Source organism: Corvus brachyrhynchos, unplaced genomic scaffold (genome assembly GCF_000691975.1).
Source record: "Corvus brachyrhynchos isolate BGI_N302 unplaced genomic scaffold, ASM69197v1 scaffold305, whole genome shotgun sequence".
NCBI classification, from domain to species: domain Eukaryota; kingdom Metazoa; phylum Chordata; class Aves; order Passeriformes; family Corvidae; genus Corvus; species Corvus brachyrhynchos.
In genome coordinates, this window is record NW_008239284.1 from 164,148 (window position 1) to 175,280 (window position 11,133).

Consider the following 11,133-nt stretch of genomic DNA (forward strand, 5'->3'; position numbering starts at 1 on the left):
GCGGTCCCCAACCCCCTCCCCCGCCAGCAGGAACCAGCCCATCCATCCAGGAGCACTGTGTGATTGCCACGGCCTGGCTGGGGGCACCTGCAGCTCTGGCCTCCATTTCTATGGACTGAACTTGGGGAGCAGTTTCTAAACTACTCAGAGCATCTTTGTTTCTTGAGCCTTGAATAAATCCTAGTGATCTCCAGCTACATTCCTTGTCTCTTCAGCCAAATACAAAGGAAAGGGCACTGTTTGGAGTGGAATGGAATTAGGAGGCAGAGTGAGTAAAGGCCTTTGGTCCCATCTCCAGAGTGGTGACATGCGGAGAAATTCTGAGTATTACTGGGACGTGCTCTTTGAACGCATCTATATTTTGGTCTCTGCAACACACAGTGAGGATCACCAGGAATTTTCAATGCCAAAAGTCATCTGAAACACCTTCAGGAGGACAGCCCTTTGTCTGGACCACATGGATTAAATAAACCTTTACAAAAATGGAGAAACTGTCTAAGAACCCCCTTCATTCCCAAGGGGCCTCTTCTATGGAAATTTGGATATGGGTCCTGAAGCCCCCGTCCCACTCCAACCAGCTGCCATGAAGAATCACTAACAAAGGAGGTTCACATAACCCACAGCCCTACCTCCCTACCAGTGATTTCTACTGTGGAATGTCCAAAGATGGAGGGACAACAGCAGCACCTGCCCATCCCACACAGAGTAACTGAGAAATACTCATCCACCCTGAGCAGCTCTCAGGGGAATGCCATGGCAGCACCCCAGCCTGACTCTGAAATAGGCGAGAAGTCCCCCAGGCTGGGACTGGATGCTCTTTTCCAAAACGCCAGGAGACCTTACAGACCTTGACTGTGAGTGGCTCTCACCTTCATCAGCAGCGCTGGGGACTGGGGGTGTGCACATTCAGAGGGGGTTGTAATTCCAGGGGTTTTGAATCACTTGCTCTGACACACAGCCCAAGCTGACATTTCCTCACATGCCAGCACAGTTCTGCAGGAGATGATGTGCTGGTTTTCTCACAGTTTAGGTCAGGATACTTCTCCTCTGCTTGGGCTCTGGCCAGATAAATAGGCAGGAGGCTTGTTTTGCTCTCTGTGCTCCCTTTTAATCTCCATGGATAATCCTCCTCCAGCTGCTGCCAAACTGCCAGCAAAAATGTAGTCAGATATGAAAATTTCCTGCTTGTGGATCATCTGCTTCCCATGAGGGCCATTCCCACCAATGGCTGCTTTATTCCCCATCAGTGCCATGAGAACAGCCATCAGCAACTCTTCAGTGCCAGACACAAAGAGCATCACTGCACATCCTCTGCAGCCCAGATATTGCTCTGGGACCTGAAGACCAAAGTCTCAATGCTATGATGACCTCCAAAACTTCTTCTTCCTCCCAAATTAAACAAACAGTATGTCTTCAAATTGGGACCCCACAGAGAAGGCTGCTCCATCTGACACTAGGCAGAGAGAGAGTCTGAGCCAGCAGTGCAAGACAGACAAAGGAATATCAGCTCCAGAAGTCTGGAGAAGCTAATAGCTCATTGGGAAAAAAAATGTTCAGTCTGTAGCTCATCAGATGCCAAATTCCCTCTGAAGGCTGAGCAGCACAGGTAGAGACCATCACACAGCTCCTCTGCTCTACTCTGGAAAAGTCACCTTCCCTGTGGAACTCATGGCCTCAGGCTGATGAAAAGGCCAAGAAGTTTCTAAAAATGAAAATCCTGAGTTGCTGAATGGCCACAAAAACCTCCTCCCTCAAAATCTGCAGCAAGACTGGAGACAGCATTGTGGGCAGCTGACCTCATAACTGCTGCTGTGGAGCTTCTCAAGCCCTGTCAGAACGCAGCGCAGACACGTCCCAGTGGGGGCTGCAGTGTGTGGAGGGTGATTCTCGCTGCATGCTCTGCAGTCAGTCGGCTCAGGGCTCTGTGCTGCAGCCCTGGGAACAGCCCAGGCTGGGCTGAAGGACACACGAGCTGCAGGAGATGCTGAGAACAGCGGGGGCTCCAGCCTGGCAGCAGGAAAAGCTCGGGCACTGCTGTGCTTGGGCAGCACGGCTGCAGAGGAGCTCCCAGGGTGACACTGTGCCTCAAAGGCACTCCTTGGGTGGAAATCAGGCATTTCCAAGGGGATCAGGAAGGCAGTGCCACCTCTCAGCTCCTTCCTGACCCAGTGCTGGTGCCTGCCCTGGCTGAGGGTGGAGAACAGACTGGAGAATGCTCGGAGGAGGAGACAAGAGGATAACCAGGGCCTGAGAACAGCAGAGCTTACCATGGAAACACAGGTCACTTCTTTGATTTAACCAGGGACTAGAGAGCAGGCTCTGCCAGGTCTGGGAAGGACAGAAACTTGGTAACTTAGTTCTCCTTCACTGTGCAGACAAGGTTATAAATAGGATCCAGTGTCTGAAAGCTACAGCTGGCTAATTTTAGTCTTAATTTAGTGGAGGCAATAAATCATCAAAATAATTACCTTGTGAGATTGCTGTATTTGCTGTCACTCAAAAGCAAGGTTAGATGTCTCTCTGAAGCATATCTGCGTGCATTTCAATCAAGGCAGTCCTACAGAAGGTGTTTCTCCAGGAAGTCCAGAGATGACAGTGGTGCAAACTCACAGAATCACAGAATCCCAGACTGGTTTGGGTTGGAAGAGACCTTAAAGATCATCTTGTTAACCCCCCTGCCATGGGCAGGGACACCTCCCACTGTCCCAGGCTGCTCCAAGCCCCAATGTCCAGCCTGGCCTTGGGCACTGCCAGGGATCCAGGGGCAGCCACAGCCTCTCTGGGCACCCTGTGCCAGGGCCTGCCCACCCAATTCCTAAGTGGATATCAGGAATTTCTTCCCAAAATCCCATCTGACCCCATCCTCTAACACTGTGAAGCCATTCCCCCTGTTCTGCCACTTGATGCCCTGAACAGTCTCTCTCCATCCTCCTGAGCAATCCCAACAGCCCAGCCCCAGCAAACATGGTTCAATCAGTTCCATCTTACAGAGCAGCCAGAGCCTGAAGGAGGACAGAAACGTCTCTGAACCTTCCCCCATGAACCTCCATTCAGAAATGTTTCTAAAACTGGGACAATGAATGTGCCTACAATCCACTTTTTTTTTTGGAAACTGCCTCTCTGACAGCCTTCTTCGAAAGAGTGAATACGTTGACAGAAACAGCATAAGAATATTATTTTTAAAGAGTCATAGCCCAGTTCTAATCTTATGAAAAAGCCCCTACTCCTCACTCAAAAAAGGGAACTTTGGAGGGAGACATTTGGCATTAACAACTCCAGGGAACCCCACAGCAGAGCTCTTTGCCAGACAGCAGCTATCCAGCAGCACTGACCAGAAATTATCCTGCAAGATCCCACTGAAGCTGCAGGATATCATTCCTTGTTTTAGCCCATTTCCAATGAATTTTTATCCATTATGACAGAGAACCAGAAACACAGGCTCTGGAAGGGAAGCTTGCACTCAAGCAGAGACCCAGAAAGCAGAACTGGTGATGCAGAAGGGGTTTCCTCACCCATTCCCATCGTGACTAAATTTTCAGCATTTGCCTTATAACCAGAAGAATGAGACCAGGGTAAAAACACAGTCTCAGCTTTACTTCTCCTGACTGCAAAGATCCAAGAAAAGCCAGCTGTGCTTTTCAAAAGTCAGGTGTTAACAGCTGCCTCACAGGACCTTGGACTTTGGGAAGAGCAGAGTCTGAGCAGTAGAAAGGTAGGAGGATGTACTGGCCAGCCTGCCTTGGGAGCTCATCATACCCTCTCCTGTATCCTCATCAGGGTTAGTGGCTTGTCATTGTAAATCATAAATCTTACTGGTCATGGGAACTAGGAGAGGGAAAAAAAAGGTTAAAAAAAAAAAGGAAAAAGAAAAGTTTATGGGGAGGGGGTTAAACCTTATGAAAATACTATCTTGACCTGATCTTAACTGTCCTCATAGTTAAAGATACGTGAAAGGACTGGAAACCCATCTGCACAGCTCAGGGACTGCTGATGCAGTCTGCAGCAGGGGCAGCTTTTCTTTTGCTGCAGAAACCATGGTGCAAGAATGGCTTCAAGCCCAGCACTCAGAACATGCCTCCTCCTCTAGAGCTGGCTCCCAGGGGCCACACAGCACCAGGCAGGAGCCTGAGCTGCCCCTGCCAGGAGAGGGGCAGGGCCTGTGGGGGCCACTGGAACTGCAGGGCTCGCTGCAGGCACACGCCTCCCAGAGAAACACAGCTGGGGTTTCTTTTCTGCTGGACAGCCTGGGCTCAAACCAGCAGCTCAGCTATTGCTACAAATGGTTGGGAAGGTGGAAAGACATCAGTGGCAATAAATCCCCTTGAAATGGGAAGCACTGGGAAGGTCAGAATTAGCTCCAGCTGAGCAAAGCCCCAGTGCTCACAGAACACTGCTCCTGAGCTCTCTGCAGGGGGAGCACTGACCCCAGAGCCCTGGTGTCCAAGGGCCCCTCTGTGGCAGGAGATGGACCCACTGCTGGTCACCAGTGGCTTTCCTGAGGGCTGAAAACACCTCAGTGAAGAGGTGGAGCTTCCAGGGGCAGGGGACCCTAGGAATAACTGTTATGTGTGCAATCATAAGCACTGGGGCAGTTCCTTCAGCAGATGGCAGATAACAAGATTAACGTTGTGATGATGGTGTTGGACTTGTATTTTATGCCCTGCATCTTCTGCCATCATCCTGGTCCACATCCAAGCTTCAGAGAACCTGCATGGCAGCTGTCAAGAGCCACCAAACCTTAAAAGTGACAGTCTGGTGGACCATGTTCCCATACACCCAAGGGTGCCTCATTATAATCCTTGAAAACCCAATTCCAGGGGATTTTGGGGTGGACGCGCCCCCTGCCGGCTGCAGCTGCAGGCTGATGAGCTCAGCTCATCCCTCCTGTCCCTCATCCCAAGAAAAGGAGCAGGAAGTCCAGCTGCAAAGAACTTCTCTTCACACTTCGAAAGTATTCAAATCCAGCAGGCAGCAAAAATTTCTCTCAACTAGTTCAGTCAGATTTTGCACTGAGTTACACTGAAGTGCTCGTTAAAGCCTCCCCTCTGTCTCGGGAGTGCATAGCGCAGTGCTGTGCAGTTTGCTGACAACTGCCTTGTCCTGAGCTCCCTGAAATAAATTGTTTATTGACTGTGATTTAGTAGCAAGCTGTTGAGGTCATTTACATGATTTTGAAATTCAGTTTTAACTCATTGCTCGAAATAATTCCCCAGAAGTTCTTAAGAAAGATGCTTTTTCCCTGACATGTATGTTCAGTTATTATTTAGGGGAGTATAAAAAAGTTGTGCATCACTTCGGCTAAACAAGAGCCTAAACCATCAACCCCACAAGGAACATGTATAGAATTCCACGGGCTGGGGTAGGAGCTCAGTGACATTCCAGACCTAACAGTGTCCCTGTGAGAGGGGATCCCAGCTCAGCTTTACAGTGCCCTGGTGCACACGATCCATGTCCTGCCGCTGCAATCCCACAGCTCCAGTGGAAGGATCCCCAAGAGTGAAGTCTCTCCTGCGAGCCTGGTGCTCCCCACAGCCCCTGGAGGTGCCAGTGTGCACCGGGCCAGCCCTGCAGCAGATACTCACTGATGGGGGCGTGCAGAGCCACGTGCTCTTGGTAGGGAGTGTAGTACTTGTACTGCTTGCCACAGAACTCACAGGTGTAATTGCCAGTTTCTGTCAAATGAACAAGGACAAAGGTCAGCAAGGAGGGCAGCCCTCTAACACAATGCCAGTTTCTTGACTTTTTACAGAGAAACCGGCCAGGTGACACAAACATTCCTCATGCATGTGGAACTCGCCTGCCCTGTAATCCACACATCCCTTTCCCAAGAAAGGAAACAGTTCAAGACAAAGGGATGGACCATGCATAAAAAGTCCAGCAGAACTGAACAAGCTGCAGAAGATTACCCCAAAACTACAGCAAGTAATGCAAAACAAGGGAGAGAATCCAGTTCTAAAGTCTATTATGGATGACACAGTTCTGTCCTCTGGCTACAGGAAGCCTGGGATGTGTGGACAACAGGAACAGTCAAACCAGGAAAAAAGTAGCCAAGTTCAAGTATTAGAGAACTTTCATATTGGGATTGTGGAGTTCTCTTGGAGGAGAAGGGGCTTTTCTGGAGTAACTGTGCTCATCCCTGCCTTGGGGATCCTGGAAATAGTGGAGTATAACCACGCACTGACACCACCTCCTCTTGTCAGTGCTGGGAGTGCAGAACTGGCAGCAAGCTGCAACCCAAAGGAAAATCCATGGGCAATCAATTGTTTCCAAAATGGACAATTCAGAGAAATGCTTTGGCAAAATCTGGTGCTGACTGTGTTTCCTTCTGCTCTGTTTGAAGACCCACCACAAAGGCAGTGTGAATGAATCACCTGCCAGCTCTCAGTGCACCTTCAAGCCCTCTCTTATCCCTGCCAGATTGCTCTTCCTGTGAACTCCCTTCCCCTTCTCCTTGCAGAGCTCTTGAGCAGAACACATCACAAAGCTGCAGTTCTCAGGGCCAGGGCTGTTGGTGTTTGATGCTCCTTTGAGCCTGAACATTATCTATGAGCACCCAAATTCCAACCCCTCTGTGTAATGCAGTGCTTCCTGCTTTTCCTAGAGGTACTCCAGCTAAAGGCAGCTGTGACCGCCTGTGCTTTCTCTTTTATTTGAAACTATAATAACTCTTACTTGGCCCAATCTTCTGGAAGGGTTCGGGCTCCTCCTCCTTCACCTCGTCGGCGGCGATGACGGCCTGGTCATATGGGTCTGCAAGAGAACAGAGCCAGAGGACAGCTGACAACACCTCAGCTTTGCCTTCTACAGCTGCACGGGCACTGAATGCTCCTGCACCTGTAATCACATTTCCATCTGTAACGGGATTGGAAGACAGCAATTACAAACCAGTGACCCCTCTGTCTGACTTGTCCCTCCTCCTCCTCCTCAGGTGCCCCAGGATCACCCTGCTCCCAGCCCACTAACAGGCCTTGTGGGTATTAGTGGTTAAAAAACACAGAGAAGAACTGAATGAGCACATTGCGAAGACTGATCCATATTTCCTGATTTTCTTCCAGGGAGTCTCCCCCCTAATGCTGCTGTACTGGCTGACAGTGGGCACGGCAATGCAGTCTGCAGGCAAGTCACCTAACAAATACTGACCTGGGACTCCTACCAGCTAACAGCACAGCTAGCAACAATCACAACCCAACCCACTTTGGAGAAGAACTTGTTTTATGCCTTGAGCAATTTACAAGATCACCAAAGACATGAAACACCTGCTTCTTTGATTTTCTGAAGCCTGACCAAGTGTATGTGCAACAAAAGCCTGGTATCTGCTAGGGCTGGGCATCAACCTCCTGGCTGTAGACACTGGGGAGGGAGAGAGGATGCTCCCTGTCCCACTGCAATCCCTGACAAAACTCCTTTGACTCTTACAAGTTCAGAATCGACCTGCCGTGTCTGAACTACTGAATGCTTGAAAAGGTTTGTGAAATAAAGCACACAAAGGAGCTCGGCTTACCTGCCCGGTTTTCTGGGGCCCCTTCCACACTAAAAACTAACACAGAATAGAAGAAGGAGGGGAAGAAACAAAACAGAAATTAAATCCTCTTAAATGGTCTTGTTTTCCTCCTGCATTTCACATACTGCTTCAGCACATTTCAGCCCCACTGAATAAACCAGGCTTTGTGCCCCAGTCCCTCCTCTTCCCAGCAGCATCCTCACAGGACCTGGTTGAGCATGCCCAGCCCTAATACACACAGATGCTCAAGGCCTTTGTTCTGACCCTGACACAGCCTCACCCCTGGGTGCACTGGGACACAGCAGCCCCAGGGAGGAGCTGGGACAGTCCTTGCACACACATGGAGCCATTTCCAAGCCCTCTCATGGCCCTTGGCAGAGCTCCCTGAGACATTTCTGACTGAAGCAGTCACGCTCCCCTCACAGTGACTCTCAGCGCCACTAATTTCCTTCAGGCTCCCCACAGGAGGAAGGGAGCTGGCAGTAGTGCCCTGCAGGAGAACACCAGCTGTCCTTAGAGCACGTTCAGATGTCCACATGTTCCAGGTAAGCGCAGCCATTTTTTTTGGACAACCATGTACTGTGAAAAACCACTCGCTTTTCTGAGACAGCCCAGCCAGTCAAACCTGCTGCTCTCCAAGCAGCCTCTTTCTAGAACTCTCCTTGGCCAAGTGAGAAGCAGTACTGACAGGCACACACAGGGGAGGTCTGGAGTATCTGTGGGCTCTGAGGTGAGGAGCTTTAGATGTTCAGTGAGCAGGGGGCAAGCCAGCATGTTGATACTTCACTTCCCCCAATGCAGAATAAAGAAACACTGCTTCTGGCAGGGGATGTCCGCTTCTGCCCAAGTGCCACCAGCCTAGGCCACATCTACAGTCACAGAGGAAAAATTGGCCTGTAAGGGCCACTGACAACTTCATCAGTTCACTATCACAATGATTAACAAGAATGAAACAACATTTCCCAACTCTGAAATCTGAAATACTGCACACAGAAGTATGTTGGGAACAAACCTGTAAATTCAGAAACAAAAAAACCCCAAACTCCTTCCCAGCAAATAATCAGGCTGACCATTTACCTTGAGGCACTCAGTTCCAGGATCTCCATCCTAACCATGAACCTCACTGCAGACAGGACTGCAAGGTCCCCAGGGCCCAGCACAGGGGGCTGTTTTGATGCACACAGAGAAAATCAGGCACAGCAAGCTCCTTCCTGCAGTGCCTGTAGACTGTGCCTCCATGGCAAAGCCAGGCCATCCGTGCAGGGCTGTGTCCTGCACACCACAGGCCACATGCTCCTGCAGAACCACACTGTGCTTCCTTGAAGACTTCTCAGCCTAGTTCAGGTGTCTGAGTGTCAAAATATTACTCACCATCCACGGCATGTAGGTCTCTGTGCTCTTGGAAGCAGCTATAGTATTTATATTTTTTCCCACAAATGTCACACGTGTACCTAAAATTGTCTGTAGGAAGAAGAAAACATCACTTTAGAAACTCTGTGGTGAAAGGCAAGCACTGCAACCACACTGCTCAATCAGAGTCAGACACCCCCATGCACTGACACATCCCACGTGCTCTGTCAGGTCTCTGAGGCACACAGACAACCACTGCCCCACAGTGTCCCCCATGTGCCCCACACTATATGGCTTGGGGCATATTCTGATTTATTTCCTTTTCAGACACCTCTGCTCTCCGGGGCAGACTCCACAGACCTCACAGCAATGAGGATGCAGGGCAGCAGGCCCTGCTGGCATCTCCTCTGGAAGGTCAGGCCTCAGTAAGCAGGTACAGGTCAGGATGGGGACAAAGGGGCAGAACTAAACACAGAGTCAATGCATGAGCTGTTAGAAACCAAAGCCTTAATACAGCAACTCTAACATGGACTAGATGTGAGCACACACCTGGTTCTTCCTGCTGCTGTTTCCTGATTCCTAACTGCACCCAGGATCCTGTTACAGCCAACAAAACCAAGAGACCCAATGATCCAAGGTACGCAGGACAGTAAGGGGCTCAGTGAAGGGAGACTGACAAAGCTTGGTTTCATATATGTTTGTTCCCTACCCCCTGTCACTTCATCCCAGCAACAACCAACCCTTCACCACACCTGTGTGGGGCAGACAGATGCAAAACAGCTCCCGATGTTTATGAGCCTGGTTTGTTCTGAATGGAGATCAGTGTCTTTAGCTCAGCTATGACATCAGTGTAAGAGGAGGATTTCCTCCTCTTGATTTTTGGTCAGTTTGGTGGGGCATTTCCCCCCTCTGCTGCCTGACGCAGCCTGGGGTACAGACTGACCTCCCTGAACAGTCACCCCACCTGTCAGACAGCCCCAGCATGGTTGGTGCCATGAGCCCACAGCAAAGTGGCAAACACAACAAAGCCCACGGCAAGCACAGTGAAACACATCAGTTTGCACAGCCACAAAGGATCTCCAAACCAAAGTGTTTTCCTGACCAGCAGGAACAAGGAGTGCAGGCAGCAGTACCAGGGCTCCACAGAGGACCTGCCACTCCGTAAGCTCCCCTGCAGAAGTGCAGCTGTATCCATGGATCCCTACTATCAGCCAAGTTAAAGCCTTTTACCTCTTCCATGCTGTGCTCAAACACACCACAGTGCACATTAAGTAAGCTTTTATTTTACTGCTCCGTCACTTTACTCTTAAAATCACTCCATACTTTCAACTAGGTTATATTGGTACGGTGTAATCACTCACTTGGGTTCACCACTCAGTCCAGCAGCACATGGGGTTCAGCACTAAATAAAGGATCACTGTCCCCCTTTATTCTGCTTGGCAGGGTGACTGTAGAAGCTATGATGATCTAGCAGAGAAAAATGCCAAATCTAAAAAGTGTTAAACATCTGGGCAGTGGAACTTTACCTCTGTGACTAAAAAATATTTGTATCTTAATCAGAGCACAGCAATGCTAAACTGGAGTTAAGGGGTTTTTTAGAAGTCTAGGCTGGACAAGCAAGGAGAAAGGGACTCGCTGCACAGACAGTGCATGGCTCAAGGGAGAGAAGGAGGAGCAGCAGAACACACCAGTGAGAACACACCAGTGGGAAAAGCACTGGTGAGTCACATTTAACTGTTTGTTTCATTATGGGATCTTGTGCAGGCTCCTTCTGTGGTCACAACGTGGTGCTGAGGGTCTCCCTCTGCCCTGGGCCCTTCCCCACAATGAACAGGATCTAATGATTGCCGCTGAGTATCTGCGTAGCTGTTGCAAAAACCCCCCAGTCAATTAGCACAGCCAATTAGCAAGTCAAGTAGCAGAGAAAACTCATAATGTGGCATCAGCAATCAGTCCCACCTCACTGGGTGTCCCTAAACCAAGGAATCAACCTCCTTTTTGAAGTGCAATGAGCTGTGCAGGACCAACTGAAGATTAACTCTTCAAAGGAATCCCAAAGATCAGGCACTTTCACATTTGGAGAACAAAAACTATTATGGCCTTAGTTTGGAAGGAAAGAGATCAGTAAATATGGAGACTTGTTAGAACAGAAGAAAACAAACTCACACACCATTTCACAGGGCCAGGCATGGCTACCTGTGGTCCCTGTCACACAGCAGGGACCTCACTGGCCCCAGCAGAGCCCATGCTGGGTTTGGGCACTTCTTCCCTGGGCAGTGTAG

At 49.8% G+C, this 11,133-nt stretch overlaps 1 protein-coding gene across 7 annotated transcripts in view; it reads right to left on the minus strand.

The window, feature by feature from the left end:
- The window catches only part of ZNF618 (zinc finger protein 618), a 44,363-nt gene that overhangs the window by 30,209 nt on the left and 3,021 nt on the right, over nt 1-11,133 (minus strand). For 5 of the 7 annotated variants that reach the window (XM_017740324.1, XM_017740317.1, XM_017740319.1 and 2 more), the window contains 4 exons: nt 8,873-8,962; nt 7,502-7,537; nt 6,673-6,750; nt 5,583-5,672 (listed from right to left, as the gene is read on the minus strand). Coding sequence is in view for 6 of the 7 variants with exons in the window: in XM_017740317.1 (XP_017595806.1) it covers nt 5,583-5,672; nt 6,673-6,750; nt 7,502-7,537; nt 8,873-8,962 (294 nt within the window). In the remaining variant the exon portion in view is untranslated. The remainder of the gene's footprint in view (nt 1-5,582; nt 5,673-6,672; nt 6,751-7,501; nt 7,538-8,872; nt 8,963-11,133) is intronic. The other 2 variants (XM_017740322.1, XM_017740320.1) reach the window with 1 other exon arrangement.